The 18,540-nt window shown below is 39.2% G+C and overlaps 1 protein-coding gene across 1 annotated transcript in view; it reads right to left on the bottom strand.

The window, feature by feature from the left end:
- The window catches only part of nbas (NBAS subunit of NRZ tethering complex), a 160,461-nt gene that overhangs the window by 59,978 nt on the left and 81,943 nt on the right, over nucleotides 1-18,540 (bottom strand). The window contains exons 40-43 of the mRNA XM_067573103.1: nucleotides 16,437-16,513; nucleotides 15,301-15,438; nucleotides 4,197-4,420; nucleotides 3,819-3,929 (exon numbers count right to left, since the gene is read on the bottom strand). Of these exons, the coding sequence (XP_067429204.1) occupies nucleotides 3,819-3,929; nucleotides 4,197-4,420; nucleotides 15,301-15,438; nucleotides 16,437-16,513 (550 nt within the window). The remainder of the gene's footprint in view (nucleotides 1-3,818; nucleotides 3,930-4,196; nucleotides 4,421-15,300; nucleotides 15,439-16,436; nucleotides 16,514-18,540) is intronic.

The following is an 18,540-nucleotide window of genomic DNA, read 5'->3' as shown; positions in this document are numbered from 1 at the left end:
TGCTAACACCTGCATGCTAACATGCTTACAATGCCAATGCTAACATGCTAATGTTAAGCATAAAAAGGTTGACCATGTTGAGCAACTTAGTCAAACATGTTAGCATTGCAATTGGCAAAACATAACAAATTAAAAAATTTAAAAAGATCACCAAAATTATCACAGCTTCTCTAAACAAGTTTAAGATACTAAAGATTGTATCACAAGTATATTTGATTTATAAGGTACCAGATCAGAAGGTGGTGGAGAGTAAAAGCAGCACAGCCAGTCAACAGTGACATGAGGCAGTTAGAACAGCGGGGCAAATAAAGAGCTGATGGCATAAGTGGACTGACTGCTTTGTTCCAAGTGTCAAACGTGATTGCCCAAGTGCCATGCATGTGGCATGTCTTGCCTAAAATAACTTCCTATTCAGTTCAGCCAGAAATAGTGAAATCATTAGTGAACCAAATGTAATGCAGTACAGTTGCATTCAGCGATCCAGGTACTGCTCTTCGTGGTTCTCCCCTATGACTTCAACAAGCATGCTAACAGTCATGTTCCAGGTCATGGTCATGCTCCAGGCTTGTAGAGTTTCTGTGGACGGCACATCAATAACCCTTAAACGGCAGAACCAACAGCGCAAAACAACTGCGGCTGAACACAGAATGCACTGTACCTAACCTGTGCATAGCAACAGCACGATCCCCATTCCCACTCATCAGGATACTAAGCACACTCAAATGAAGACGCAACATGATACATGCCTGCAGTAGCTTAATATGGGATAAATACTGAAATACTTAAATGTAGTATGTCTAGAACAGTATGATGCAAACAACAGCATGTATTTTAAGGTGACAGCTTGACAGTTACAGTTGCAGCATGTCAACATAATCATGTATAAGAAGCAGTGTCAGTTTTAGAAATTATCCGATACTGAAAATCAGTCACTTCACAATGTTCTTAAGGAACTGATATAATGTGCATGCCACAAGGTCCATGGAAGGTGAAATTAGAAAGTGCCTGGTGTAGACAGAGCAGCTTAGATGTAAGGTTCAGATGACGTTTGGACCGACTTGATCTATATCAACCAGTATTTTGATACTGGCACAGCAGGAATCACAGAGAGAATGATTAGCCTTTTTGCGGTGGCAGGAACAAAAAACCTGAGAGCAAGAGACACTTTCAATTGATCCAGAACAAGAAAAGTTCTTATCTGGCAGTATTACAGACTAGATAGTCATATCATTTTGCCAGCTGTGGAGCCAAATAGTTATGATTGCACAGTATAGTGTGTAACACTGCCAATTTGCTGATATAATTTGAACTTTTATTTGCCAGATGTGTGTTTTGATTGAACAGGCACAGAATTCCAAGGCATCCTGCTTCTCTGAGGAGTCCTCATTAGGCTCAAAGCAAACCACATGTTGAGGGTGAATCAGAGGGAAGAAGGTACCACAAAAGACTATTTATTTCTCATCATGTGCAAACATTGATCTACACAGAAAGCAGCACAACTGGTCAGCAGCTGCCGGTGACGGGTAGCAACTGATTAGCTTGGAGCTTGGAGTGGTGTTGTTTGAAATGTCAAACACGATTGTTTTGTTTGGATCAGCAGATGTGGGACACATAATCTGTGTGTGCACTGCCTGAAGTAATGCAGGTTTGATTTATTTAACCTAAATGTATTAACTAAACCCTGAAAAGACCTACAACAACAAACCCAGCAAGACGGGTTATGTTGTAAGCTGTCTTTAACACGTAACACTGGTAACAAATTCTTGATGTTTTGATGAAAACATCCCCAGTAATTTGTTTCCTAACACAGTATTAAGCACAAAAGACAATGCCTGAAATAAACCACAGATACCTAACAGAACAAAGTCAGAAACGTGTTTGGATCAGGCAAAGCCAAACAAAATATTTTAAAAATATGAATCTGGATGGTTTAGTTTCGAGCCAGAGGACGACATTAACAGCACAAAGAAAACGGACATAGAGTACAACTGAATTGACAGGTGAGTTGTGAGAAGCACGTCATCACCTTTCTGTTTTTGTCATCTAGTCATTTAAATGCTTTAATAGCCATCATTATAGTGTCGATAAAACTGGCAGAAATTCATGTCCCTAAAGGGCTCTTGTGTACATCTACAAAGACCTACACACACAGAGAGAGAGAACAGCTGACGAAGGTGGCGTTTAGCAGCGCATTGATTCCTCTAAAACGTTTATTTTGTGTTAATAGGACTGTCTCAGGGACACTCTGGCTGTATCATCCATCTCCTCTTCCTCCATCTATCTGGCCCTTCCTCCCCTCCTCCCTCTCTGCACACACTGATTCTGTGGGTATTTCTCTACCTAAAGACCTTTTCGCTGCATCCTGTATTTTTTTTAAACACTTAACGATGAACGCTCAGCATATTTCTACTCATTTGACCTGAAATAAATTTCTGCATTTTTTTCCATATGTCACCATCAGACCATGCTATTACCATATCTGCTGCACAGTATAGTGGCATCAGCACTTCGGTCAATATCAGGATGAACTTTCAATGTATTTCAGTAACAATGAATTTCCCCTGCATTTATATCCAATACCCCTAATACTCATTGTTAAATGCAATAAAAAATAATAATAGTTGTGTCCTTCTGAAACAGCGTGATGTTTGATTGGAATTAATTTCAATCATTGTATAATTAGTCAGGGTGCTTTGTTTTGTACAGTAAAATAAATTGCTTGATGAGTACTTACAGTTCCCTCAGACAGGTTTTAAATATTAATACAAAAATTAAAAATTAAAATTTATTAGTACTGTTTTCTCAGAGCATCCTAAATAATTAGGATGAGTGAAATTCAAAGAACAAATTTCCCTACAGGGATCAATAAATGTCTAACTTACGTCTTGCACTTGGGCTTCTGTCTGTATGAATCTTTTTCCTATTTCTATTATTCTCAGCATCCACCCATCCATTAAATCAATATACATATTGCAGATGCTTCTAGTCAAGATTATAGTATCAATATTCTTCAAGGATTTGTTGTGACCTAGAGATTTTGGTAGATACACACACACGCACACACACACACACACACACAGAAGCTGTGGTAGGGTTTGAAGAAGGTATTGGTTGTAATTTATTGTTAAGTGGAGTCCATGCACCATTTCCTTATATCGGAATGCGACAGGAGGATATTTATCACAGATGCACACACGTGTGCACAACTCTCTCTCACACACACACACACACACACACACAAACACACACACACACACACACACGCATCTCAGCTCTGCTGAAAAGGCATTCTATTAAAACAAGGAAAGGTGCAGAGCTGGTCACATCCCCGGCTATGAAGTCAGAGAGCAAATAAATTATGGAAATAGACTCTGACACACACATCCTCTCTCCCTCTAAAACACAAACACACACACATTCACAACATGTTTGATTTACTCTGGGGTGTTTTAAGCATGCTTTTTATGTTGGCAAGTTTTGCTGTAACTCAGAGGCAGTGGTGCTACTTAAATTCACCTTTTCTCCATTACACTTTTCGGATATTGAACACAAAACAACACACAAACAGAACTCATCAGACATGGGAATACATAAGTACATGCAAGCGACACGTGTGTCTTCATCAAAACACAATTGCTGGTTTTAAATGTATTTTAGGGGGCATTTAAGTATCAAGTATTTCAAACTGATGAGACGATGTGAAATAGCAAACATCAGTAAGTAAAAGAAGATGAAAAATGCACTGGGAGAGCTTATGTGATGGTGTTTGTATATTTATGTGAGTGCGTGTGTGTGTGAGAGTGAGTGTGTGCATGTACCCGCTATCTGTAAAGAGGAACTCGAGGTGAGTCATGTAGACCTCCCACAGAGGAACACTGTAGCGCTTAGCCAGAGACACAGAGATTTTGTACACGCTGTCATCCAGTGTCCTAAACACATGTAGACACACAAGTAGAGAGGAGGGGGAAAAAAAAAAGATCAAATTTTATCACATTAAAGCAGAGAGAGCTATAACTCCCACTCACATGCATATGTGGTACAAAAAATGCAGGTGTTTCCAACCAAATAAAACACTACAGTACATCACAGTGCCTACTGTATATATACAATTAATAATTATTACCATTAACCCAAACACAAAGCAAGATGAGTCATTCAGTTGCAGAAACATGGTCCTGGGTCCCCTCCCTACTTACTCTGTGAGGCCCAGGATGGTCTCCTTCTTGTAGTCAGAGTCAGAGCTGAAGCGCTGGACATCCACTCCACGACCCAGCCCTTGTAACACCTGGGCCTGCGTGAAGTCCGTCAGTCGCTCGTTGTACACATGCAGCTGGCTGATCAACTTCTGCAGTTCCTCCGGCCAGCCCGAATATGCAGACACATGCTGTGTGACCAATCGAATGAGCTCCTTTGGGTCAGCCTATGAAAAGGGAGAATAATTCTTCCATTAACACAACAAATAGACTTCTGAATAAGTTATTTCATGCTGGTAGCCTCGCAGGGTAAAAGGATACAAAGTGGATATTGTGCTAAAGATCAAATTTGGTAATCCTGAGTATGATTATCCTGCCCACTACAAACACAAATAAGCATTGTGCTTTGCTTTACAATAGGCTGCATGTTAAAAGTATTTGCCAACAAAATGTGGCAGAATCTACGTGTGTGTCAGAAACCTCCAAAATGTTTTCTTGGTAATATGAAAAAATGTGTAACAACTTAAAAAAGAAGAATAAGATTGGATTTATTGCATTTGCCATATGATGGAGGTGGCTTGCAGTTTCCCAATTCCTATTGGTATAATTGTGCCGCAAAATTAACAGCAACAATGTTTTGGTTCTCAATTTTTTCAGAAATTCGTTGGGTAAGAATTGAACAGAATACAACAAAACAAAATGTGCTGAAACGGGAATTACTACACTTATTGTTCTATATGTAGCAATGTCAAGCTGTCAATATTTGAGGAGTGAAAATAAAAGAACATTTCCAATACCCACTTTTTTAAATATTTACAGTTATGTAATTTTATAGCTAAAACACAGCATCACTCCTAAGCTAAATTTTTATTCATTGTTACTTTCTTACTCCTATGATTCATCATTAAGTAGAAGACTAGCTCGGAGTGGAGAAGAAATAATTGAGGAGGAGTGGAAACATATTTGTTAATACCAGGTTAATGCTATTAAGTTCAATCCAAACCTCCCAGGGCAGTGAATTAAATTGAAGGAGGACAGAGAAACCACTATATATCACTTATCATGAGAATGTCCTGTTATCAAAGATTTTTGAAAGAATGTGGTATATATTGTGTTTCTCATATTGACCACGATCTTCCTTTGTGTCCCAGCTTATACCTATTTGGTATATTTCCTTTTGTATATTACACCATAAACAACAACTTGACTACTTTTTCATACTTGTCAGACTTCTTATTTACCATATTTTTACCTTATTTGCTTTCAAATGCAATTCTTTCCCATAGAGCGATAGAAGAGGTGCGCTACACTGTTTCAGCCAGGTTTGACCAAAAGCAAACTTCCGTTCAGGCTTATCATTAAACCATGTCACACACTGAGCTTCAAACAACCTGCAGCGTGTGGTATCTAAAACTTCACAGGTCCTCCGCCGCTTTGCCGTGACAAACTAATGAGGCTATTTTCAAAAATGGCTGTAATTTTCAAAAAAAAAAAACAGCAGAAAAGGATAGGGGTAGGCCAACTATCCTGGCCTTACTTCTATAATTTTGTTTCCAGGAAGACATTGACTGCTGCACCTGAGTTAAATCAGGCAATTCAATATGCGCCTTTTTTCCTGCATGCCTCGAAAATATGGGTAAATGTATCAAGAACCATAATTGCTACCGTGATTCAGGCCCATGGGGAATTCGACAGTGGATACACATTTATGATTGAGTGTCATGCGCAGGGAGAGGTAGCTGAATGTTGTATTGCTCTCATCACCTCTGTTCTAATTAAATGAGCTCCTGAATTTGGTTTTTGGCATCTTATATGCTGTCGCCCAGCAGGATGAGATGGTTATTTGTTGATCTTATTTGCATAAGGTAATTATGGCTGCTGGAAATGTGTGTGTATGTGTGTGTGTGTGTATCTCTTCCTGCTCTAAGCATGTGTATATGTGTATGTCCTTAGATGTGGCCTTAGTGGCAATCATGGTGGCAGATTCACAGTTCAAAAGCAGGACAGAAAGGAGAGTGAGGAGAATAGGTAGAAAGGGGAGAGTATTAAAAGAGTATGGACAAGACGTCAGAAGGGGGGAGGAAATAAGACAGGAGAGGAGAGGAGAGGAGAGGAAGGAGGAGGATGGTATTTGTTAATGCTGGCACCATTTTGGACAGCATTTTCAGACAGGGAAGAATGACAGAAAAGGGAGAACAGAGAGTGAGAGAAGAAAGTCTGCTGGTAGTGTGATGGACAGGCCAACGTTTGAAGAACTTCATTGAAATAAGGCTTTCATGCTGAAATGCTGTTTGTATTCTCTCTCTCTCACTTTTTCTGTCATTCATCTACGGTCTTTATCCTTTCAGGCTATCTGGATTATATTCTGGATGTATCCCCACATCCTCCCTCACCTCTCCAAACAGTATTTTTTCTTGCATATCTTAAATTCTCTAGCCTTCCTCCCTTGTTACTAAAGAATCTGTAGAATATTTCTAATAAGTATTCTTTGCAATCCAAATTGTCTGCAAATTAAGAAAAGGCAACACTAATTCCTCATTTTTTTCCCTTCTTCTTTTCTAATTACTTGCTTACTTTCTTTCCCAATATCTTAAAAAGCCACTTCTAGTCGTTCATCAAAGGGAAGAATGTATAAACTGTATGTTAAGTGTAATTGCATGAGGTAGAGTGTGATGTTACACAGCTGGGAGGAAGCCAACTCTCTCCAACTCCCCTTTAGCTATTCCACTGCTGCCACAGGCTCTTTTCTCTGTACTTCCCTCCTTCCTGTGATGCTGCTTGAGAGGGAACAGTTTAAAAATAAAAAGTCTACATCTCTGTCTCAAATCTCTCATTTGCTCTCTCATTTTCCATCTTAATTTCCTGCGTTATTATATTTTAGTCAGAACTCTGCACCCATCAAGGAATCCTTTTGCCTTTTCCAAGCTGCATGGTTGAATATGGGAGATAAAATAACGCTGTAGTAACTATTTGAGTTAGTCAATATTATTTCATGTAATTGATTAAAGTTACATTGTCAGTCAGATTAATCTTTTACCACCCACTGTTCTACATGTGCAGCACTATAGGAAGAGATTTCACAGACTGTTGGTACTATGAAAAGTTTCACAAATTTGAACTTGTAAAATGTGTAAGGATTGATTCTCTTGAACTCAAGAAAGAAAAAAGGTTGAGTGAATCTCCATGCTAGCATGCTGATGTTTGTCAGGTATGTTTATCATATTTACCATTTTAGTTAAGTGTGCTAGCATGCTAACATTTGCTAATTAGTGCAAAACACAAAGAACAGCTAAAGCTCATGCCAAAGTAATAGTTTTGCAGGCATTTGATCATAAACTTAAGTATTGGACAAACTGATATTTTGACCTAATAATGATGCTAGATCAAAAATGAAGGGATCACCAAAGTTATTATAACTCACCTTGTGGGGAACAAAAAATTGTCAACCTCAGGGTGGCACTATATGAAAAGTCAGGGGATCACCAAAGGATTCATCCTCTGTGTACCATGAATATTGTATAAAATATCTTGGCAATCCGTCTAATAGTTTCTGCAATATTGAGCCTGGACCAACCAAAAAACTGACAGACCAAACAACGATGGAGTCCTGCCACTAGCATTAAGAAAAATGTGGTATCTCCCTATCTTCCAAGTAGGGCTGCAACTAAAGATTATTTTCATTATCTTTTTCATTATCAGTTGTTTGGTCCAGAAAATGTCAGAAAATGGTGAAAAATGACGATCGCTGTTTCTCAAAGCCCAAAAGTTGACGTCCTCAAATGTCTTGTTTTGTCCACAACCCAAAGATATTCAGCTTACTGTCATAGATAACTAAAGAGACCAGAAAATATTCACATTTGAGAAGCTGAAATCAAAGAATTTGGACATTTTTTCTTAAAAAATGACTCAAAACAATTAATAGATAATAAATAGTTGGTGATTAATTTAATAGTTGACATCTAATCGATTAAGCTAATCGTTGCAGTTGTACTTCCAAGCAGTCTGGCAATCCAATAAATCCATGTCTAAATGCATTGCAGGGGTCTCACAATCAAAAACAGTCATTTGTTTTAATTACAATGAAGCACCCCCAAAAGACGTTGTCTATTACATTCTCAGTGCGATACAGTTATGTGCATGTTATCATCAGATCATCAATGCCACACACACACACACACACACACACACACACACACACACACAAAATTGCTAAGCCTAACTTAGTATTTCACACTCTCTCTTTCTCTCTTTGTGTGGTAAGGCTCACACAGAGGTTATGAAGAAACAGACATGCCTTCCCCCTCTGGAGAGTAAGCTAGTAATGATCTTAATGGGTTGTATTTATGTTATGCCTAACACTTAGCTATACAGTCAGTGGACTCATTAGCACTAATTCTGCAAATGGTGTAAACAGTATGTGCACATAATTAGGAGGAATGCAAAGGGGAGAGAAACGGAGCACCAATTTTGAAAGAATAATCACTCCACAAACGGGCTCGGCTGCACTGTGGGTCATAATACACCATGAAAGGGACTGATCACAAGCATGATACATGCCTGCAAAAAAGGACAGCAAAGACACGAGCAAGAGGAGCAGCAGTAACTTAGCACAGTCAAGGCTACTGCATCAAAGATTTAGAATCTACTTAGTCTCAAACATTCCCATTCAACTGCAACGGTGCATTTATAGTGCATATTTGTCTAATAGGGCCCTTTCTGCAGCCACTCTGCTCTACAGGGCTCCCATGGGTAAAATATAGACTGCTAATGATTGTGGTACACGGGTGCAATTTGTGCAAAAAGAGGGAAGCTAAGTCATTGGGTCTATGGTGCTTTTCTGTGATGGAGAAGTCATTCAGTCTAATTCATTATTCCAGTCAATTCAACAACAGGGAGTTGGCTCAGTGGTCCGACACTTCCAAGGTCAGCTCCCGCAACCGGCAGTTTGAATCCTGTCGTTACCATGAATTGAAAAGCATTTGCAGTGGCAGCAGGTGATGTAAAATGTCACTAGATGTAGGCAAAGTGCTGTTCTATCAAGTGATCTCAACGCTATTAGGGAAATGCTTTCATCTTTGCTGCTAATACAAATTCCATCTAGTGAGTGCTTTGGTAAACTTTTTGCTTTATTGTTAAAGTCTGAAAAACTTAAAACTGTCGACACTGCTCAGATTGCCTTCAGGTAGAAGAAAAAACTAATTTATGTACTTAATAAAGAAGAAAATAGTCTTTCCAATTCAGTGACTACCTGTGAACTGAAGGAAAAGCATCTGTAACAATTTGTGGGATTTCATTATAAAGCTAACTGTTGTAATTAGATGCTCAAAGAACTAAGCAGTTTTTCTGCATCATATACTTTAAAGTCATAATCTGTCTTAAGTACAACTGTGTATGTTTTAAATACATGTTTGTGTGTACGTGTGTGTGTGTGTACCACAAATGCCAGTGATCAATACTCAGTGAGAGAATGGCGACTGCAGGCAAAGATTAATCCTCGAGTGAAAAATCTCAATCTTTTTACTCAGCACCTTGCTATACAGTGGCTGCACATTCACAGCTACAATTACGCTTAAGAAAAAGCATTTTCACACACACACACACAATCAAGGAAAAACTAACAAATTCAAAAATTGACAAGCACAGGTAAACAGACCTTACCTAACACTTACATAAACAGGGGATATTGTGCAATTTTGTGTAAACACCACCAGCAGAACAATTATAGTAAAGAGCGCCTCTGTTTCGCAAACGAGCGCTTTAGTCGGTATAATGAAAACTTCCAGTGCGAGCGAGTGGAAATCGGCTCATTATGCCTCGGGGAATAATGGAAACCCATCCTCTGTGTCACTGAGCCTGGTGCTGCTCCGTCATGCCTGGAGGCCGTTATCAGATAGGAAAGTAACAGTTAAAGATCTTGAAAGTCAATAGTGGGCACCAGATTCTTCAAGAGGCAGAGAGATAGATGTTGTAGGCCTCTGTACCTAGTTAATCCTTGACAGTTTAATAAGACTAGAAAAAAAAAATAGCAATATTCAAAACGGAACAGAAATGGTTTCAGAGTTCTCTTGTTGCAAAATCAATAGATAGTTCTTTAATAGATAGTACATGTGTATAATGTTGAAATAACTAGTGTAGCCTTCTAAATTTGGCAAATCTTATGTTATTGCTGCTACTAGATCAAAATACTAAATAAAAGGTCCTGTGTCAAAACTATTAAGTTGATAAACTTAACATGAATCAAAGCTTAACTGGAAGAATGCAACTCCTGATGATGACATAACACAATCAGCTGATCATTTTACCAGACAAAACTTGACTTTACTATGATTGTACAGTGGTGTTACAGAGAGCAGTTTCTTTTCTTACAAAGTCTTTGGTCCAGTACAGACACTAGCACAAAAGCCAAATTTAATTTTGGCCTGTTATTAAGTTACTCATGAAAATAATGTGAAATAGCAACAGCTGATACGACCTGCCACCAGTGAAGAAATTACAGAAGATTACAAACATGACAGACTGCTACCTGAATGTTTTGTACGTTGCTCTTTGCTAATAAGACAGAGAGCAGAGAGGTAAACTAATAACAGATTTGGAGGCATCGGCACTTAGTGAATCTGTGTATTTTGTGAATCTGGGTGTCAGAACTCACAGTTCAGGACTCACAGGAGTCAGCTCCACCTAACCAGATCTCGACTACTTCATGAGTACAATGCAAAAGCTACATAATTTAAGACTGAAACTGCATTTTTTTTTCTTGAGGAAGCTCCTAGATTTGAATACCTCTTGGGCTGACTGGGGTGTCTTTGTGTGGAGTTTGCATATTTGTATGGGTTTCCCTCCACAGTCTACATGCATGTATGTTAGGGTCTCTGTGTTACTCCTATGACAACTTTTGACCAAAGCACTGACCTCAGAGCTTGAATTGGTCCCTGGGCTATGCTGTGGCTGCCCACTGCTGCTAGTTACAGTATGATTATTAGTCCCCACCGGGATTAATAAAGTGTAACTTCACTTATATGCTACATGGTGCATTTTAAACATCAATATAACTGAGATGAATTAGTATGCTTGCAGTAAACAAATGAGACTATGGTCAAGAAAACATTTCTTGGTAGCCAATTGACCCCTTTTTTATTTTTTAATGGCATAATTATTCCTTTAAAAATTGTAACTGGCTACACGTGGCATTTTTAAAGCGGCAAATGACAGATTAATCCTTTCTAGGGTCATTAAAAGAATCTTGACAGGCACCCTGATATGTTAATGTGTTCAATTGATGTGAAGATCTGGTTGTTCAGGGCTCACTGTATGCTTGTGTATTCTGCTCATTGATGGTGTACATTTTACAAGAGAAGTATGCAAAGACTTACAGGCACTAACAATCTTGCTATGTGGATGTTATTGCATGCTCATATTTTTACTTCGGAGATGCAACTCTGGTGCATGAGGTACATTTTGAGAATTGAGAAGTTGATTAGATTAATTTTATGTGACATGTATTTTATGATATAGCTGCTTTTAATATTTAAGTTAAGTGGTTAAGGTGGTTACTACTACTACTGGATGCTCTATTGTTAACAAATTAAGTGAATTGAGTTTAATTGAATGTTTGTTGTGCCTAAAGTTTCAAGTTTCTCTTTACAGGCAGCTTCAGCTCCAAAACCTTGACGTCTACAGCATAGTGGGGAAACATGCTGTTGATTGCAGCTTTAAAAACACATCAAACACCTCAAGTAAACCCTCAGAGAATTCAGTTCCTATTTGCAACTAAATGACTTCAGTGGCTTGAGTGTTTGGTGTCTTATTGCTTGGGTATGAAATTATGTGATAGTGACAAGAGAATTGAAAGAGAGTGAGAGTTATTGAGACACAGTGTTACTGCTCTTCAAATGGAGAGTGGGAAACACTTGGCGACAGCTTGACACACCACAATGCACACACACACACACACACATACACAAATACACCACCCGCTGTCACAAGAAAACAGATCCAACACCCTGACGCACACTAACATGTTAGCCAAAAGTATGCACACAAAAGACGGACAGAACATATACAAAAACCATAAAAACACATGCTTGGGTAAAAAGCATGTTCTTCTCCCTAACCTCATTTGCAATGCAAAGCAGGCGCGTCCGAGAAATTCAGATGGTGAAACACACATGCGAGCACCCTGTCATACATATCTGAAATTAAATATCACACACTGTACCATGTGTGCCATTAAAAGATAAGAGAGAGCGAGAGAGCTAAAGAAAGCACAAGAGAAATGTATAAAGTATGCACAGTCAAGATTGTATTGTGGAGAAGCCTGAGATTCGACAAGAGCGAGACAGGCCAATGGGGGGAAAAAAGACTCTAAAGAGAGCGTAGAAGGAGGGAGGATTGATAGCATAAGGACAACATGATACGGACAGAAAGAAGCAGCATTGAGACATATGAACACAGAACTGTCATGCTGACAAAGCAATTTATTAAACTTATCTGACAGAGGAAAAAATGAGGGAAAGGAGAAAGACAAAAATGAGGAAGACATACAGAGCACATACTGGAAGAGAGAAAAGGACTAGCTGGTGAATTTAGAGAACTAGGGTAGAGGGGTTGAAAGGTTTTCCTCCCTCTTGCTTCTCTCAGTGTTAGAGTAAAAGTTGCCACTGCCTCATCAATAAGAGCTGAGTGAAGTCAAGACCTGGAACACAACGATAACAAGCACTCACTCTGGTAGAACACACTAAAAAGAAAAAAAAAACCTCAAAGGAAATGACAGATAAAAAAAAAAAAAGTCAGCTAAAAATGAAGGTACAACTGCCAAAGTGTAGAGCAGAGAAGGAAAAGCTGTATATATTTTAAGTTAATGGACGTGAACTTCACTTGAGGCAGGTTGGGGAGTGATTACTGCCATTAGGATGCAGGGAGGATGTGTGTGTCAATGTGTGAGGATGAGCATGTGTGTTTGTGTGTGTGGTGTTGAGAATAACTTGTTAGTGTACTTGCGTGAGTGGGAGTGTTTGTACATTTGCGCGCAGTCCTGACCTTGAATGCCAGCTGGGACACACTTATCCACTTCTTTCGTTGGTCTCTTTCCCGCTTCCGTTCTTTTATTTCAACATTTTACCTCCCTCCTTCCACCTGGACTAAAACCCATGAGAGCCACGGTCCACTCAAGGAAAAGGTCAGAGCCATTTCTTCTCTTAACCTCCACCAATCACCCCGCAATACTGCTGCCACCACTATCCTCTTCTTCCCTTTCTCACTTGTTTATTCAGATCTTTTGTTCTTCACTTTCCTGATTATTTTATCTCACTTTGTAAGAAGAAAAGGAACATAATGCGACTTATTATAGCCTGTTGTGGATACCTATAACTTGAACAGTTTCAGAAAATTACTCATGACATTAGGGTGTCACCACATTAAACAAATACATTTAATTTGCATTTGCATGGTCAATAAGAACCTAGATGTACGAGCCAGAGAACTATGAAAAATGCCTGGCTGCTATAATTAAGACATCTGGGTGGAAAACAATTTTACACACATATATTAGAACAAACACAAATACACACGCACAAACAAAAACAGACGCACATTCTGGTGGGGGTATTGGATAAAAGTATAGGTGAGTGAATTACTATTCTAATACAAGGATAATTATAGTTATTTTCAACCTGGGTGTTTTTTTCCCCCAGTTTGTTCCATTATGATGACTTATTGCCTTAATTTGTACATCACTGTACAAAAGGCTTTTTGTACTTCCACTCTGCCAGGAACAAAGCTCTCCAACTCAGATGCCAAACAATGTTTGAGAGTGTGGACAGAAAAGTGATTAAGTGTCTTTTCAACACAGTGACACAGCCCACAATGCCCAAAATGACTTTCTGATTATCTGTGGCTTTAAAATTGTGTACATTGTTTGTATATAGTTTATTAAATATGCTAGAATGAGCACGGTTCATGTTGTGAGATGTTCTGTAAATAAAACATGATGTTTATGATTGATGCCTCCCCCGCAATCATCCCTTTTGAGTCTACTAGTTGAGTTTCGGTGCAACGCAGACGACACCCTAATTTACACTTAAAGTCAGGCACAATTGCTTTTGTCTCTCTCAATGGTCTGAATGACATCGAAATTTGGATGCAGCATAATTACCTAAAACTGCTCAAAAAGTGAGGTACACCTAATTGGCAGCAGATCATCCATTAACTAAATAACCTTCCCACTAATAATACCCCAATATTGCCCTCCTCTCAGAGTTTTTGTCATGTTTGACAGTCAGCTCTATTTTAAACTCACAAAACAATGTCTATTTCAACCTCGTTGCCATACATGTAGCTGCTGTAGAAACTTTTCTGCCACTACCTGATGCTGATTGAATAGTTAAACACTTTGCTACATGCAAGATTCATTACTATATTGCTCTCTTCTATGCTTTGCCTGCAGTTCTCTTTTCACACTCCAATACTGACATAATACAGCTGCATGTGTTCTAATACAGACCTCTGCTAAACATAATAATACATCTGTTTAGTCTCACACTAACATTGAAACTTTAACACAGAATCAATGGTTCAGCTTGCTTTTGCTCTGCTAAGTTCTTCCAGCAACCCTGCAACAGACTTAAACCATGGGTTACAGAGCTTTTTGTTGCGGTGCTCCTTGGCTGTAAAACGCTGTAACTAGAGAGCTAAAACCTGCACCGAGCCTCTTAGGTTTCAAGAAACTTCTTCAAAGCCTTTCTGTTTGAAACAGATCAATGTTCAGGGGCCGCTGTTGCAGACACAGCTTTAAACTTTGGATTTCCTATCCACATGACAAATACCTGCTGTTTTTAGACTTTGTCTGTATCTTATTATCTTTTTTTTTGTTTTGGTCATGCTCGTTTTATCTTGTAGTATTTGTCTTAGGAATGTGTAGCCTTTTGGCTTTGGAAGAGCAAATTATATGGAGAATGTATCATTTTTAACATTAATTTCAACCTCATAATGGTATTTCGAAGAAGGATGGAGGTGCATGGAGACTCTGATAGCACACAACCAAATACAGTACCTTCACTCACTCAACCACCCACCCACTCAAACACATAACTGTACTGGTGTTCCAGCTAACCTGGTATAGAGTGTGGTTCTTGTCCTTGAAGCAGGGCATGAGGCGGGTGTAGATCTGCAGGGAGTAATAGTAGGCAGCCAGCTGGAGGGACAAGGCAGAGTGACACTGTTTCTCAAAACACCTGTTGGCATCCAGTACCTGGATTGATGGACAGATAGGAGAAGAAAGTAAGTGAGATGCTGTCATCACAACATTTTTACGCTGGCTGTAGGAGAGACAAAAAAGGGGAAAAATGCACTTGAAAGGATGTTTGGAGCTGTTGTCATGACTGTTTCACTATAACTGGTTGTTCTTTTTCTGGAATGTAAATCAGCCCTGACAAAAGTTTAATCATTTGTAGGTCAGTCAACCAGCACAAAGGATCCATGTGTCAAATTATACTTTGCTATTTCTCCTTTCAATATCACAGATAAAACTAAGCACCAACACAGCATCTCTTTGTGTTTTGATCTCATCTCACACAGTCAGACAGTTTGTCAGTAACGTCAGTCTAATCTGAGGGGAGCTAACAAGCTCTCCAGGAAATACAGTATCTATGTAATATCTACTCCAACAGTTTACGGTTTCACTGGTGATACGGCAAGTGTTGAGACTCATGAGGTATTTCAGTACCTCAACTTGAACACAATCTACTGCAGTCACCAGTGGGTTTCTCTGTATTGCATTTTTATTGTCTTAACTATCAGAGGACACTGACTGTTCCTCTGGCACCAAACAGCCACACCTTGAATAAACATGAAGTCATAGATTAAGAGACAAGGTGGGTGGCAAGAGCAGGTAGGGGGAACCGATGGATGTTTATAGAGTCTAAGTGAATGTTGATTGAACTGAGAAAGACATTCAACTATTTGAGACACGAGAATCTGATGTGATACTTTTGATGAACTACTATCATTATGAGCCATTCTGGCACCATTTTAAGTACAATTTTGATTTTGACACATTGATGACATAGACTGTCTAGCACAATAGCTCATCTATATAGAAAGGTAAGGAGACCAATAGCGGATATGGATTTACTCAGCCATTTGCCAGAACTTCAATAAAGTACTATCACACTTACATTCACACAAAGACAAGAGTGTTTGACTGTGTGTCTAAAATAAAGCTGTGTGTGCGTGACTGTGTCCACCTACCTGAGGCAGGGCCAGTAAGTAGGACAGAGCCAGCATCATGTCCCTGGGAAATGCATCATTGGCCAGCTGCAGCAAAACTGGAAAGGATAGAGGGATGGAGGGAGAGAGAGAGAGAGGGAAGAAAATACTTTAACTAAAGCACTGAGGATTAACAACCAACCCTCCCTTCTTGGACGAGTCTGATCTCACGTTTGTTGAATGCAGACGACAGTGCCTGTCAGAATACACCTCTCTGAGGGCCAGACAAAAGAGAGGGAAGGTAAAAATAGAGGGAGAGGAGAAGAAAGGGGGAGACAAATTCAAGTAGCGTCATTAAAAATCCCCCCTGAGTTCTGGGATTCTGTCCATCTTCTTGCCTGGCTATTGTGTGCATTCTTGTGTGTGTGTGTGTTTGCATATGTTGACCACAAATGTTGGTTGTGTGTGTGTATGTGCACTTGTATGCACTTATGGTTTCTTGCACAAAAAGTATTCATTATTCAAAGAGTAAGTATATGCCCACTTCTAATAAGTGCACTCCGGATGACTCCAAACTTCTTCTAAGTGCACTTTAAAGATGAGTCCCCTGAATGCAGAATTAGCCTATGCATATCTATTGACAGCGAAGACAGGAGAGTTTTGATTATAAGAGTCTGTGTTTAACTAGTCCATTTGAACCAGTGATCTGGCAGACTTGGTTATGTAAACTGGGGATAAGTAGTTTCCAGCAAAAAATTTTCCTGGGCAATCTATTACTGTGTCCCAATTTCATAATACATACTCAAGGTATACAGTATATATTATATACCAATTAAAGGAGACATATGCACATTTCCAATTCTATATTTATATTCTGGGGCTCTGCTGGAATATCTTTGCATGATTTATAATTCAAAAAAGTCCTAATTTATCTTTTACTGGCCCTCCACCAGCCCCTCAGTTGAGCCTCTGTCTGAAACAGGCAGTTTTAGCTCCTGTCTTTTTAAGCCCCCCCCCCCAATGAACCCACTCTGTTCTGATTGGTTAGCTCCCTTCAGCTGCCCCTCGGCAGGATTCCGCCAGTTCCGGAGGCTACGTAAACACACACAAGTAGTCAGATTTCACTTCTTTTTCACATTCTTTACTCAAAACGGAAACTTCCCAAATACATGCATACATGTTTGAGGCCGAATCCAATCCGAAATATACGAGTTGACAACATGAACAACCCATGGAACTTTAGTGACGAAGGCTACAGAACAGATGGCTGCTTGTGGGCATGCACGAACAATCTGACATCATCACAAGGAAGAAGATATCACATTGCAAACAGAGTGTTCCAAGCACATTGAAGCCTTGGCTTTGACTTTCAGGGAGCATTTTTACATACGTTCACCTCAAGTTTTGGACCTTTGACCATGTTTAACATAGACATCCAACATCATAACAGAGTAAAAATTCCAGAAAATCACAAAAGCATATGTCCCCTTTAAATATGACAGTTAATTCTTGACTTTGGAAATAGTATTTTGACAAAACAATTCCAACTCAAGGCCCACTTACTAGCTTTTTCCAGAGCTATGAAAAAAATCATAACAGCTACTGACCTTTGCTTGTCAATAACAGAGCTGAAATAAGTCAATTAATTGACTTGACAGAAAAATAATCTGCAACAATTCTGGTAATCGATTAGTAATTAGATTTAATTATTTCAGCAGAAATGACAAAACTCACTGGTTCCAGCTTCTCAAATGTGAATATTCTGTTCTTTGTCTTCTGTGTTGTAAACTGAATCTGTGGGCCGAGAAGTGACGGTGGATGCAAGCGGGGCAGAGGAAAAGGTTAGCAGTAAGTTGTCAGTCTGGCAGTAAATGTACAGTACAGACTACAGTGTGTCAGTTAATAAATGCTAAAAAGTCTGTGTTGTTTCCCCAAATGCTGGAAAAGTGAAGGAGGTTAGCTCCAAAGTTAGCAACAATGGGTTAGCCTAACCTGAAGACACAAAACAGAGAAATACAGAACAGAGTAACGTGTGGCTGCCGAGTTTACTATGCACTCTATCCCGTTACATCCTCTCCCCCCCAATTAATAATGAACATAATGGTTTACACTATTTACTGCTATGATAAAATATGCTGTTTTCATA

The sequence above is a fragment of the Thunnus thynnus genome, chromosome 18, assembly GCF_963924715.1.
Source record: "Thunnus thynnus chromosome 18, fThuThy2.1, whole genome shotgun sequence".
Taxonomy (NCBI): domain Eukaryota; kingdom Metazoa; phylum Chordata; class Actinopteri; order Scombriformes; family Scombridae; genus Thunnus; species Thunnus thynnus.
The sequence above is the reverse complement of the archived record's forward strand: the minus strand, read 5'-3'. Positions and strand labels throughout refer to the sequence as shown.